The sequence below is a fragment of the Gracilinanus agilis genome, chromosome 4, assembly GCF_016433145.1.
Source record: "Gracilinanus agilis isolate LMUSP501 chromosome 4, AgileGrace, whole genome shotgun sequence".
Taxonomy (NCBI): Eukaryota; Metazoa; Chordata; class Mammalia; order Didelphimorphia; family Didelphidae; genus Gracilinanus; species Gracilinanus agilis.
Window position 1 is genome coordinate 243,873,128 of NC_058133.1, and position 15,286 is coordinate 243,888,413.

At 35.6% G+C, this 15,286-nt stretch overlaps 1 protein-coding gene across 1 annotated transcript in view; it reads right to left on the minus strand.

Annotated features, from left to right (window-relative positions):
• TBCD (tubulin folding cofactor D) overlaps positions 1-15,286 on the minus strand; it is a 522,548-nt gene that overhangs the window by 120,140 nt on the left and 387,122 nt on the right. Inside the window, exons 23-24 of the mRNA XM_044675187.1 lie at positions 12,736-12,767; positions 4,324-4,386 (exon numbers count right to left, since the gene is read on the minus strand). Of these exons, the coding sequence (XP_044531122.1) occupies positions 4,324-4,386; positions 12,736-12,767 (95 nt within the window). The remainder of the gene's footprint in view (positions 1-4,323; positions 4,387-12,735; positions 12,768-15,286) is intronic.

Here is a 15,286-nt window from a genome sequence, read left to right on the forward strand (position 1 = left end):
ACATGCCTAGTAATATTATCACTAGATCAAAGGGTAAGGTGCAAGTGGATACTCAAGGAAGCTAGGTGGTGCTATGGATAGGGTCCTAAGTCTGGAGTGAGAAAAACCTGAGTTTAAATAGGGCCTTGGAGACAAGTCATTTAACCTCTGTTTACATTAACTGTAGTTTTCTTAACTGCAAAATGGGGATGATAATAATAATAATAATAATAATAATAATAATAATAATAATAATAATAATAATAACAATAACTTAACAAGGTTATTGTGAGGGTCAGATGAAGTAATATTTGTAAAGTGTTTAGCTAATTCCTTCTCTCCTTTCCCACAATATAAGGACTTTAAGGTCAAAGTGTCAAATTTCTTTCCATAATGGCTATACCAGTTTCACAGCTCCAAAATTAGTGTAAAGGAAAAATTTGCTGTAACAATTATTTTTCTTCAACTACACAAAACCATTTTAATATTATGTAATCAAAATTGTATATTTTCTCTTCTGTGATCTGCTTTTTTCTTGTTTTGCCATCAATTCCTCTTCTACCAATTGACACAAAAATGGATACTTCTTTATTCTTCTAATATGTTTAACATTATGAGGTTTATTATCTAAGCAATGTATTCTTTTGGAGTTTATCTTGGTATACAGTGTGAAGTATTGGTTTATATCTCATTTCTTTCACATTGTTTTTTAGTTTCCTAGCACTCCCAACATCCAATTTGTTAATAAGGCCTGTCAGTTTCCCTTTTACAACATCCCTCAAAAAAGCCCCTTTCCTCTGATCCCATCACCACTCTAGTGTAGGCTCTCATTACCTTACACTGTACTAACCTGCTAGACGTAGACGGTTAGCCTGCCTCAAGTCTCTCTCCACTCCAATCAATCTTCCATTTAGTTACTAAAGTGAATTTCCTAAAATGCAGGTCCCAACATGCCACCTTGCTATTCAGTAAACTCCAGTGTTTTCCTATTGCCTCCAGAATCAAATACAAAATACTCTATTTGGCATTTAAAGCTCTTCATCACTTAGCCAACTCTTACCTTTCCAGGCTTCATATACCTTACTCCTTAACACATACTCTTCTATCCACTGACATTGGTCTTCTGGTTATTCCATAAGCAAAACACTCCATCTTTTAGCTCTGACATTTTCTCTGGATGTTCTCTATTCCTGGAAGGTTCTCCCTCCTTTGCTCCAACTATTGAGCTCCCCCAGGTTTCCTTTAATTCCTAACTAAAACCTCACTTTTTAAAGGAAGGCTTCTTCAACCCTCTTAATTCCTGTGCCTTCATTAATTATCTCCTATTTATCCTATATATAGCTTGATATATGTGTGTATATTGTCTCCCCCATTAGATTGTAAGCTCTTTGAGGACAAGAACTGTCTTTTGCTTCTTTTTGTATTCCCAGTACTTGGTACAGAGCACATAGTAGGTACCTAATAAATGTTTATAGGTTGACTGATGTTTGCTTCTGTAGGTTATACACCTATTCTGCTACACTGTCCAACCTCTCTGCCACCACTTTGATGATTATTACTTCACAGTATAGTTTGAAATCTATTAATACTAAGTCCTCTTCCCCTTTTTTCTTTTCTTTCTCTTGTTTACAACTGTAAAAAATCTTTTAAAGATTGTTTTTGTTATATCCCATAAATTTGGATATCTTGCTTCATTATTGTAATCTTCTTTGATAACATTTTTCTAATGTTTCTATCATTTGTTATTTGACCTACTAGTTCTTTAGGATTATTTAGTTTTCAATTCATTTATGGAAGTCATTACACAGACAATTTGATGCCATGTGGAGAGGTATGCAAATTCCTTCCTATTCTTGTACAGTGATCACCAGAAATCTATCATCTGCAATTTTTCTAAAATTCTAGCACATGAAAAAGTGTTCTAAATCTCTCATAATTAAAGAAATGCAAATCATATGACAGCAAAGGAAAGTGATAAATGTTGGAAGGGATGTGGCAAAATTGGGACACTAATGCATTGCTGGTGGAGTTGTGAATTGATCCAACCATTCTGGAAGGCATTTTGGAACTATCCCCAAAGGGCTTTAAAAGATTGCCTACCCTTTGATCCATACATACCACTGCTGGGTTTGTATCCCAAAGAGATAATAGGGAAAAATACTTGTACAAAAATATTCATAGCTACACTCTTTGTAGTGGCAAAAATCTGGAAAATGAAGCACTGTCCATTGATTGGGGAATGGTCTGGGGAATGGCTGAACAAATTGTGGTATCTGATTGGTGATAGAATACTATTATGCTGAAAGGAATAATGAACTGGAGGAATTCCATGTGAACTGGAAAGACCTCCAGGAATTGATGCAGAGCAAAAGGAGCAGAACCAGAACACTGTACACAGAGACTGATACATTGTGGCACAATCTAATGTAATGGACTTCTCTACTAGCAGCAATGCAATGATCCAGGATAATTCTGAAGGACTTATGAGAAAGAACACTATCCATATCCAGAGAAAGAACTGTGGGAGTAGAAACACAGAAGAAAAACATATGATTGATCACATGGTTTGATGGGGCTATGATTGGGGATGTTAACTTTAAATAATCACTCTATTGCAAATATGAATAATATATGGAAATAGGTTTTGAACAATGATACATGTAAAACCCAGTAGAATTGTTCTTCGGTTCTGGGGGGAGTAAGGATGGAAGGGAAGGGAAAGAGTGTGAATCCTGTAATCATGGAAAAATATTCTAAATTAACTAATAAAACAAAAAATTTTTGAAAGAAGAAAAATAAAATAAAATTCTATTTAGGCTTCTTACTTCTTTCTTTACCTTTTGGTTATATTTGTCTAATTTGAAAAAAGGGTTCAAGGAAGTCCCCCATTATTATAATTTTATTATCTATTTCTCCCTCTAATTCACTAAACTTTATTTAAAGTATTTAGATGCTATTATGCAATTATACTGTCTTAATATTGATTTGTTATTTATGATACCTTTAAGTATGTTATTTCCTTCTTTATCTCTTATATTTCAATTTTCTCTGAAATCATGACTGTCGCCTCTAGTTTTAAAAAAATTCAAGAGATGTCAGCCTTTATATTGCAAGTATACTTGCAAATAACATATTGCTGATTTCTTTTTTGTAATTCATTCTACTAGCCTCTTCCATTTTATGGGTAAATTCACCTCATTTTTGTGTTCATGGCTATGACTATTAATTGAATACTCCCCTACATATTTCTTAACTACTAGCTCTTTTGTATTTTTTACTTTCTTTGCCAGTGACTCTGTCTTTCTAATAAGGAGGAGGAGGAGGTTGTAAAAATGAGGGAATTTGTTTAACACCTGTGATATGTAAATTACAATGTCTATTTCTTCTTCCTTGCCCTTCTTTTACTCTTGCATTTCTTGTGGTCAAGCCTTTTTTTCTCCCTTTGAAGTTCTGCTTCTATTTGTGAGCTACTTTCTCTTTCTGGACATATCCCTTGAGCTTCTCTCAGTACAAAATACTTCATTATTACATTTTGCTCATAATGCCAATCTATGTCTAAATGAAGGACTTGCACTTATGCCATAGTCTGCATACGTACTCACAGATAGTATGTGCTGATCTTTCTCCTTATTACAGTGGCTATCCCATCTTCTGTAGGAATTGTTTGGCCTTGTCTTCTGCTGCAGTTTAGGCCCAGACTATCTGGATGTTATTATGCTAGGCCTACACAGTTACTGCATGGAGCCTTTTCCCTTCTGTACCTGGGACTCTGTGCCTACCTGGCACTGGAGCTTTTTTCCTTCTTCTGGGATTCTTTGACCACTTTAGCACTGGGTTTTATTGAGGGCCTGTCCTTTCACTGCCTCAAGATCCAGCTCGGCTCTGTCTGGTATTGTTCCTACAGCAAAGATGTCAAGGTCATCCTGTCTATGAGACCAGGTTGCTTGCCTTCACAATGCCTTCCATATATGGCTTATATCTGTTCAGAGCTTCCATAGGATTTTGGAAAATCACAAGATTTGGGCAATCTTTTTGTATATTCTTGGTCTGGGTGTAGTTTATAGCTGATTTGCTTTGGGTTTTCTTTCTCTTCCAATCTGGAACATTTTAAAGATCAAAGTGGAATTTCTGTGAGGTATCTGGATTTCTCTGGGTCCTAATATTCCAGTACTTTCCAAAAATCCCTCCTCCAAATTTTAAAATGGAAAGTCCTAATGATCTTATTCTAATAAATGCATTTCTGGTTATCATGACTTGACAGCAATGGAGAATGAAGAGAGAATAAATTAGCAAAACAAATTATAATGATTCAAAGCTATTAGTCGAAGGGAAAAAATTACTTACCAATTACTGGATCACCTTGAAAAGGCATTTTGGAAAGTGACAAATTTTTTATCAAGGTGCAAACTAGAAAAAGAATAAGGAAGTCATTGTATGTTTATGAAAATTCCAAAGAATTTTTTTTAATTCTAAGAATTATTTAAGAATTCTCTGTTGCCAACCCAGAACCTGATAATCATGTCATTAGTTTCAAACTCAAATAGAATGGGGACCACTAATCTGCACAGAATGATCTCGGTGAACTATATACTAAGCTAATTTTAAAATGTGATCTTATCTATGTTTTATTATTTTTTCATTGACTTAGTTAAATATTTTCCATTTGTATCTTACTCTGGTTCCATACTGGTTGTTATTCCCTAGAATCCTGTTACAATGTGGAACAGTTAATGTGGCTCTCAAAATGTGATTTATTTAACCCAAAGTTACTTACTAGTGAGTTTAAGTATATAAAGGTTAATGGTATATTTGTTCTCAGAATTCTTTAAAAAAGCTTCACCAGAATGTATTCTTATTTTGTGACCTTTCTATCAGATACAGAGTGACTACCAAATGCACAGATGGAACCAACCTCTTGGATGTCTCAATAGTATTTTACCTCAGGAAGTAAATAATTAGAAAGATGTTTTGTCTGCAACTAAGTAGAGGATGGGGAGAAAGAAGAGAATTACTAAAGCCTAGTTGGGATGCATTTTCAGAGAAATAAGAAAAGGGAATAAGGGAAGGGAACAGCCATTCATTAAAGTACCGACAATCTACCAGACATTTTGCTAATTGTTTTACAAATATGAAGACAGAAAGAGGTTAAATGACTTGTCAGGGTCACATAGCTGCTAAGTGTTTGAGGTTTGAAAAACTCAAACTTTGATTGCCCTTAGATGCTATATATACTATGTCATCTAGCTTTCAATAAGCATATTGACAGTTATTTGAATTTCTCGATTATTTTCTGGTATAAGAGCTGTCAAAGATGAAAGAAATCATGCTTGGCAGCCCTTACATCAGTGTTTAAATTTACTAGGGGATAGAAAGTAAGGCCAGGACAAGAATGATGTTCACAGGACAGCAAAGCCAATAAAGAACCTAGATCAGTGGTTCTCAAACTTTTTTGGCCTACCGCCCCCTTTCCAGAAAAAAATATTATTTAGGGCCCCCTGGAAATGATGAAACTATTTACTGAACTCAGAATAGAATGTAATACAAAAAAAGTGTGGCCATCACCATTCCCTGGATCGCTGCAGCACCCACCAGGGGGCGGTAGTGCCCACTTTGGTAATCACTGACCTAGATCAAAGAGCCTTAAAGTGGTAGCATTTTATGAAAGTGTCGAAAGTGTTACTACTTTGGCATTTTCCAGAGTAACAGAAGGGTCATGCAGTCTACAAAGGTGGAGAGAGGTTCCTTCAGATAAGGGCTGCCTTTCAGAACTGATGTTAGTGACCTGATGTTGTTAATTAATGTTCTCTCTACAGAACCATATCAATAATTTGGGAACATCTCAGCAAGCAGTAAAAGTTGAAGGGAAAATTTGACATAACGAGAAGAATTTAATGTGAGTCTTTAGAGATATAGCAAAGTAATGACTGTTTCAATGGTCAAACTATGAACCTGCCCTTTGATAGAAGAATGGAAAGAGCACCGAATCATAATGGAGCACTGGTTAAGAATAAGAATTAGACTTGAATCTGGGTGATGTAATGAGGATAATTTGAGGAAAGGTATGTGGTAAAAGGGGATTTTGAAGGGAGGTTTTCAGGGACTTGCTAGGTAAGTAATATGGGTTACAGGTAGGCTGGAATAGGGAGATTCAGGATATAATATGGGCTGAAGTCAGGGAGTATAGCACTGAAGGGAACAAAGATCTTCAGGGAGAGGAGGAATTAATATAAACAGGCAAAGACAGCAGGGCTTATAGACTAGGACTTAAGACTTGAAGACAAGCTGAGGGAAATAGACTGAACTGAAATTAACTACAGGCTTTAGTTAATTTCACAGGAAGGGACTTGTTTTGAAGTTACACCTTCCTTCAAGATGGATACCCTGGCTTCCCTTCAAGCCCAGAGTATGTTGGTTCTTTCCCTCTTCTTCCCTCTCTTACTAATTAACTAACAAATTAACTAACAGGTCTGTTGAAACACAAAAGAGTTTATTGTCTTTAAGGATGATTTGTCAGGAAAAGTGGATTGAGGAAGCCCTAACAGTTGTTTACAGGAACCTCAGGTGGGGGAAGGGAGGCAGAGATGGAGTCTGAGCAAGGTCCTGCCTTAGCTCAGCTCTCAAGGTGCTCTTGATGTCTAAAGGGAATAAAATGATGACTAACCAATTTCTTTAGATAAAATACTGCCAAATTATAGTTAAACCCCTCACAGATTTGAACTACTCTCTAATTTACTCTCCTTATTAACTCCACAGACATTTAAGATAAGGGAAGGAAGGTAGGAAATAATGTAGGGAATGAAGATACAAAGGGTTTATCTAAACTAACAATTCTTAAATAAATATTCCCAAAGCTAGGCTAAATTTTCAATTCTTCAGATAGACAAGGAAGCAGCTCAGCTGGTCTGAACCTCTCTCCACGAGATTCCCCAAACCAACTCCCTTCTCTCCCTCAAGATTCTAAACTCCTAACTGATTTCAGAACTCAGCCAAAGCTTGAAAAAACTATCATGACCCCCTCTCTCTGTACTACAGTAGTCCTACTTATTATTTATGACATAGGGGAAATTATTATAATAAATGCATTTATACCACATTAAGATTCATGGAGTACTTTTCTCAGAAGATATTTAAGAGGTTGGTTACACAAGTATAATTATCTCATTTTGCATATAAGAAAACTGAAATTTATTGAGCATGTTGAGCTCTTAGGAGCATACATCTAGAGCAGGAAAGTATCTCAGAAGTTATATTACCTCATTTTATATGTAAGGAAATTGAGGTGTAGTGAGATTTCCAGAATCATATAACTAGTAAATATACAAATTGAGATTTGAACACAGGTCTTTCTTTATAAGAAGTTCAGCTCTTTTATTTTTTTTTTAAACACCATGCCATGTGACTTCTCTTATCTTAATTTTCCATCTCTATAAAATAAGAGGATGGGAGTGGGTGATCTCTAAGATCCTCATCTATATTTCTAAGAATCGAAGTAATGAAAATAAATAATAAAACTACCTATATTTATGTAGCATTTTGTTGATAAAAACCATGCTCTTATTAAGACTATGCAACAACATGAATCTTCTAAATATATTCTCCCATTCCATCCCCAACTAAGTCACTACTTTCAGAAGAGAGATGCTGAGCATCTCTTGGGAAAAGCCAATTTCATCTCATCCAATGGATGGGTTACAGCTCAAATTGCTAAGCTTGACACAGAAACTCATCCATTAAAATCAGTAACCCATACCATCTGTGCAGCTTTAGTCAAAAGGGTAAAAACAATGTCTTATATCTAGGGCAAAATGATAATGCTAGTATTGCAAAAATATTATACAATACTAATCAGAAGTTCATTGGCTGTTGAAACTGCCAATTTTAATCATCTATGTGTCAGCTGATAGAAATGTGTTAACAGATGTCAAACACAGAAGAAATTTAGCTAAACCACAACTGTCAACTCAACAAAGCCCCAGGTTAGTGTTGAAACATATTGATGGATCAAGGACAATTTAAAGACTCCCATGAACTTGACAGTTGGTACTGAGAAGCTCTGCATTTCTATAATTTTAGTAACCATCATCTATTCTAATTTCAACATAAGTCAAAAAATAATGTATTGAACTTTGTAAAGTTTAGTTCTATATCATAAATTACAATTCTAGAATTAGAAAACACCTTAAAAGCAATACAAGGGGTAGGTCCTTTCCTATCTGAGTCTTACTTCTGTTTGTATTTTTCTTAAATTTATTTGGTAAAGAATGCATTTGCCAAATAATTTTTACAATATTTCACAGGAACACCTATAGCCAATTTGTCCTTATGTTGCTGGGTATCCTTTTGTTTGTGGCATGAGAGAGCCTACCAGAAGAAAAGGACCTTTCCTGGCATAGGTCTGGGAGCTCAACCTCCAGCACACTATTAGAGTTCTGCTGTCATAACTACAATTTTAAGTACAGTATTACATTGATTTATGGTATTCATATGAATACATAGGAATATGAAATACCAATAAATGTATACCACAGAAGGGACTCCAGGCTACAAACATGAAACCCATGAGTCAGGGAATGTTTCATGTTTTTATACTTGCATATTCCAGAAAGTAGCACAAAATTAATACTGTGATTTATATGACCCTTATTTAAAGGATGTATGTTGTATGTATGTATATATTTAAAGGATGCATGTTGTGGTAGAAGCAATATCCACCTTCAGGAAAGTTAGGATAGTTTTTTCTTTAAAATGTCCTTAGATAGTTTTAGTTTTTATTCTCTGATCCAATCAGCTTTTCAAGAATATCTAACTTAAATTACCCATGGACTAGCCTGAATTAAGCATAGCCCCGAACAACTAGCATAGTCTTCAAAGGCTGGAAGATAATAAGCTTCTTGCAGAGGGAGATGGGCAGAGCAAAGTAAGGTGAACCTGGCCTGGACTTCATACTTTCTAGCACAGTTTTTTTGGTAATGTCAGAATAAATGTGTGATAGCTTAACGTGATCTACTCTCCCACAGGGCTGTTCTTGAGAGATGAGTATAAATTGCAGCCATCCATAAAAAAGAGAACAATGTGAGTAAACTCAATCTAGGGCACTCTAGTTGTATTGAGTCTTCTCACCTGGTCATTTGAACATCCTCCAAATTCTCTTCAGAACTCAGGTGTTTTCAAAAGTAGCCAGAGGGTACTGAATGGGAGGATTGGGGTAAGGAATTTTTTCAAATAACAATCCAATTGAAATAGTAGTTCTAAATTCTATAATTGTAAATGAGCATAGAAAACCATTAAAAGGGTATATAGGAACCTCCAACAGGAAGAGAATGAAAAAGCAAAGGAGATTCCTGGAACTTTAGGATTGTCTAACAGCATTGCTGAAAAAACTATTTCAGCATCACTTTGTTTGTTTTCAACGTAGAATTGAAAGGACCAAGCAAAATTTTGCCACCTGGATTTTATTATGATTCATTGGTGTAACTAGGGAAGCACTCAAGAGGACAATGCTGAATTGTCCCCAAGAGCCTGGAGTGGAATTAGAAATATGGACAAATGTGCCAATTATATCCCTTTAATTTTCCACTCACACCTCATAATTATAAATCATAAACTATAATTCTCTCTGTCCACTTCCCATGAGGGCCCCTAAAAAGGGCAAAACACAAACCACAGAAGCACTTCCCCAATCTTAGCAGAAATGGCTATTGCTTGCATATAAGAAATAGAGCATATCCAGTGGCCCAGAGGAATTTCTTTGCAGTTTTTTTTTTATGTTCCTTTGTGTCTTTCCCCCAGTAGAGGAGGGAAGAGCAGGCCCAGAAGAAACAACACCCCTAGGGCTAACTACTAAACACAACATCAGCACAGAAGATCTGAGACAGGTCTGCCATTGAGGGCAATAAGATACAGTAGTGGCAAGGCAATTGGGCTCAGGCCTACAGCAACACTCTGCCCCAACATAGGGCATAAGAGCTCAGGATATTCATCTTATTGTAGTAATTGTCCTATTTAAGCTGACAAAGAAGAGTGGGTAGTGTGCACAGGCAAAGGATATAGCAACAGGAGCCAGAAAAGGGCAGAGATTCAAATTCCAGTGGAAGCATGACTGGCTTACAGTAGTGGAGGCAGAAGAATGGGAGCTGGCTTATACAGTTGCAAAAGGTAGGTCCATTGTAGCACATTGCTTACTCTAATATAAAACTGATTTGCCCTTCTACATTAATTCTACATTAACTCCCAATGACCATCGTACAATTCCTAAGATCCAGTGGTAGCCATTGTCAGAAGCTTAACTTTATGGCAAAAAAGGGAAGATGAAAATGTTTAATCAGCCTAACAGAATGAAGAGGGTAGTCCCTCAGATGCCTCTCATGGGATAAAGATTTTATATTCCTTCCTGACCCTATGGATGTCCCAGAGAGGGCAAGGTCCTAACTGGTAGGCTAAGGAACACTACTTATGTACTGGTGATATAGAATAATTCTCCCTGAACTGCTATGAGAATAGGTGGCTATGCAACTGTGATCATTTTTTGCTTTGGCCTTGATGTTTCTGGTACTGTTCCAGCTTATGAACACCTTTTTACATTGGGGGAGGGGGACTTGGGGGGAAGAGGGAAGCCACCTTTTTACATTGAGAAAGATAAACTACAAAAATCTGGTATCATATTTCAAAAAGACCTGATTATTTAAGACCCAAACTTAGTTCTTCCTGAAACTGTCAGAGCTTCAGGCACTACTTCATGGAAATGTTTTTTGTTTTTATTTCTATGAAGTTTTTACTTGTTTTAATAGCCAATCAGAACTACCGAAAGCCCAGAAAGGAAAGTTCTTATCACCAAAATTCCTTTTCAACATTAGAAACTGATATTTTGTCAAAGGTAAATACACCTTTTACAAGGAGAGAGGGGGGAGTTAGACAGTGCAATGGATACAGCACCAGGCCTGGAGTCAGGAGAGACTACTAGGTGGCTCAGTGGATAAAGTGCCAGAAGATAAGTCAAGGAGACTTATCTTCTTGAGTTCAATTCTAGTCTCAGACACTTGCTACCTGTGTGAACCTAGGCAAGTCACTTGACCCTGGTTGCCTCAGTTCCCTCATCTGTAAAACGAGATGGAGAAGGAAATGGCAAGCCACTCGAGTTTCTTTGTCAAGAAAATCCTAAAAATTGGTCTTGATCAATGACAAAAAAACTCAGTGGAGTTGTGTGTGGACTATGGGAGGGAGTGGAAAGAGGGGAGGGAAAGAACATGAATCCTATAACCATGGAGAAATGTTATAAATTAATAAATTGAATAAAAATTAAAAAAGGAAGGAAGGAAGGAAGGAAGGAAGGAAGGAAGGAAGGAAGGAAGGGAGGGAGGAAGGAAAGAAAATCCTAAATTGGGTCATGAAGAATTAGATACAACTGAAATCAGGAAGAACAGAGTTCAGATCTGAACACTTATTAGTTATGTGATGGCAAATTATTTAACCTCCATTTACCTCAGTTTCCCAAGATTGTTGTAAGGGTCAAATGAGATAATTGTAAAGTGCTTAGCATAATATCTGTCACAGCACGATACAGACGGCACCTATTCTTAGCATCATGATCATCAACATTATTATAAATAGATTTTTATCTTTCCTTTTCTTTATAAGATTGTTTGGTAGTTTACTCCATTAGCTATTCTCAAATTAACAGTTTTATCAGTTCCACAGAATATTTTTATTTTCAAGTTTCTCTTTTAATTTCAAGTTATCATATATTAAGCCCAAGTGAAACATGAATGTCCAAAAAGGCAAACAAGGAAGTTTCTGCTCAGTTATGGGTAGGCTATCTGACTTCTGAGCTTTCATACATTTTATTTCATTGAGCTACAATCAAAGATGGTAGAATAAAAAATTAAAATAATAATGTACTAGTGCTTAGAAAGTGAAATTTTTGTTCTCTGGAAAACTGAGTTTCTTGAAAGATTTCACTTCCTAATGTTGTGCCAGACAAAAAATGAATTATTATCGTAATATTTAATAATGACAAACACATTTAAAAACACTCAGAACTCTGTATATGAAATAAGTAAAAATCTCTTTGTCCTTTTATGAAAGCAAAACTGGATCTCTTTCTCAATGACCACATGGCAACTTTTTACACATAAAAATTCTTTCAAATCATATGGGCAATAAAAAAATTAGATGACCAAAAAGTAAGAACTAAGACCACAATGCAAGTGGCAAGTGATGCCTTTCAGTATGAGAGCAGTTGTAGAGTCTTTAAAAGAGTCAAGAACTGCTCCCCCTGCAAATGCTAAAGTAAATGAATCTACTGTAAACTGCTGACTTACTGTAATGTCTTGCTTTTTATTTTAACTTCTATATATTCTACTATATGTATACTATATACTTCTAGTTTTGTCTTTGATTTTAATATCAAAATTATTGCCAAATATATTCTTTTTCCATCTCTACTCAAATACCCAGTAAGTATTCTGTTAGAACAAAGATTTTAAAAAGATTTTAAAAGAAGAAAAATAAACAGTTCAACAAATTAAATTTCTGACAGCATAAGCAACAGTGCATATCCATAGTGCCACACAAATACAAAGATGTAAAGGAGAGATATAATTAAATTGTAATGGTGTTATTTTTTATGATGAAAAAGCTCATTTTCCCTGGCAAGCCAAAAAATATGTAGCATCATTTTGGGTATTATTATATTCATACTTAGGAAGAATAAAGAGCCATAACTCACCACTTCCCATCTTCTACACATTTAAAACTTACCTGATTGTCTCATTAGTTCTCCTCCCAATCCTCTGAAAATTAAAAAAAAAAGAAGAGGATATATAGATAGTTAAAGAGGCATTGCAGAAATAATGGTGAAATAATTACTCAAATATTTTCAAGACTATAATTTCAATGAAATCTATCATTTCACTCTGGATACTCCTTCAACCAATAAAATTTTTATCATTTCCTCAACACATGAAAATTTCATTAAATTGCTGGAGCCAAAATTATTCTTTACCTAATGACGACCTTTTCAATACTGAGTTTCTCCAGACTAAGAAAATATGATTCTTAGAGACAAGACTGTTGTCTTGTCACAATAAAATTTTTTCAAGTGGACCTGAAAGAATTTGTTATAGTGGCATTTCTTTTAGAATCTAGTGTCACTTCCACAACACAATAGAGATTTCATTGGAAAGATTAAATAGTATAATCAATTGAAAAAATAAAGCATACATACACAAAGTACATACAAAATACACAAAGTAATTCTAGGAAAATTTATATCAATTATTTCTGGTAAACATTTAGATTCTAAGATATATAGGGAAATAAGGCAAATAAATAAGACTAGAACTAATAGATATGTGGGCAAAGGACATGAATATTTTACTTTTTTTCCCCTTAATCATAACATAACATTTCCAGAGCCATGTTCTCCTTCGTCCTCCCTTTAAAAACATGTCTCACTATATATACCCTGAGTCTATCATATCTGGAGATGGGTAGCACACTTCATAATGATTCTTGTAGAATTGAGGTTGGTCATTCGGTTGATGAGATTTTAAGTCTTTCAAAGTTATTTGTCTTTATAATAGAATTACTCTTTATAATATTGCTATTATTTTCCTGGTTCTCATTTCATTTTGCATCAGTTTATACAAGTCTTTTCATATTTTTCTGACATAGCTTCTTTAATTTTTCTTTTTTAAATAAAGTTCCTATTGATATTTTTGTTTCTTAAATTACCATAGTAATTTAATTCAAGTATCCCTTTCTTTCCCCCTCCCTGGGAGTAACCCACATTACCTATTATTTTTTAGAAAAGAAAAAAATTAGCAAAACATAAATTAATACAAAGAAAAGGTCTGAAAATATATGCAATGTGTAGTACCTGTGGCCCTTCCATCTCTACAGTGGGTAGGTTGGAAGTGTCTTCTCTAACTCTTTTGAGTCCTCCTTGATCTTTATAATTTTATTAGATTGACTTTAGATTTTTTAAATGCATAGCGATTTTTCCCACTTACATTACTGCACATACTGTTGTATAGCATTTTCTTGGCTAATTACTTCATTCCACATCCAGTTCATATAGATCTTTTCATGCATCTCTGTATTCATGTTTTTTCTCCTTTATTTTCACCTGTTGTTAACTTTCTGAATTCTTCTCTTCTATGATTTATTACCGTAGAAGCTGGATCTCAGTGTCTCAACCCCTTCCCAGACTGGGCAATTCATGGTTCACTAGTCATATTCATTATCAAGTAACTTTTAGATGGTCAGAATTGGCCCCAGCTGGATGCTATGCTGTAGCATAATGAAGTGCCGCAAACAAACCTCTGCCTGTCCCCAACCATCTCCCTCTCCCCCTCCCCCAGTCTCTCCTCTGTCCCCTCCCTTCTCCCCCTGCCCCACCAACCGGCAGCCCTCTGTTTCTTAGTTCTTTGGCCCATCACTGGCAGTTCAGAGCTTTATAGCATTTCTGCTACAGGACTATTCACTCCAGCACCAGCTCTGCCGGTGTTTTAAGGTATGGTTGACTGGATCATTTCACTGGTGTTACTGAGTTCCCTGACTTGGCATTGGCAATACAAAACTATTCAATGTTTGCACTTCTGGGATGTTGACCCCCAGCAACCTTTTGTTTATAAACCATTGCAAATGCTGATCTATCCATCGTGCACAGGGCAAACTTCTACAGCCTGGAACCAAGATGTCATTGGCAAGAGGGAGTAAAAATCAATGTCCAGGAATGGGTTTCTTGTAAGCCAGTGTGATGTCCTTGAGTCTGCTAATACAGCCTTGTTGTTGGCAGTATAGGAGGTGAGGGAAGGGTGCTAGGTGAGCTTAGGGTAAGTAAGCATCAGATCCTAGCTTTGAAGTGTATTAATTTTTTTTTAGCATTTTTAATACTGAGTGTCCTAAACCATGGAAACAGCTTAAATTGCTTTGTCTTTGGTTAAAAAAAAAATTCTGTTTTGGTGAGTTTGAGAAGTAATAGCTTGTTGCTCACTTTACACACAAACCCCACTTCATCTTTTCTTATAGCACAATAGTAATCCATCATATTCATATACCATAACTTTTTTATTCATTCCCCAACTGATGGGCATCCTCTCAGAGAGTTTTCAGTTCTTTGCCCCTATAAAAAAGAGCTGCATATAGTCAAAATCAGAAGGGAAACAACAAATTGGGAAAAAATCTTTATAACGAAAAACTCTGACAGGGGTCTAATCACTCAAATATACAAGGAATTAAAGCAATTGTATAAAACATCAAGCCATTCCCCAATTGATAAATGGGCAAGAGACATGAATAGGCAATT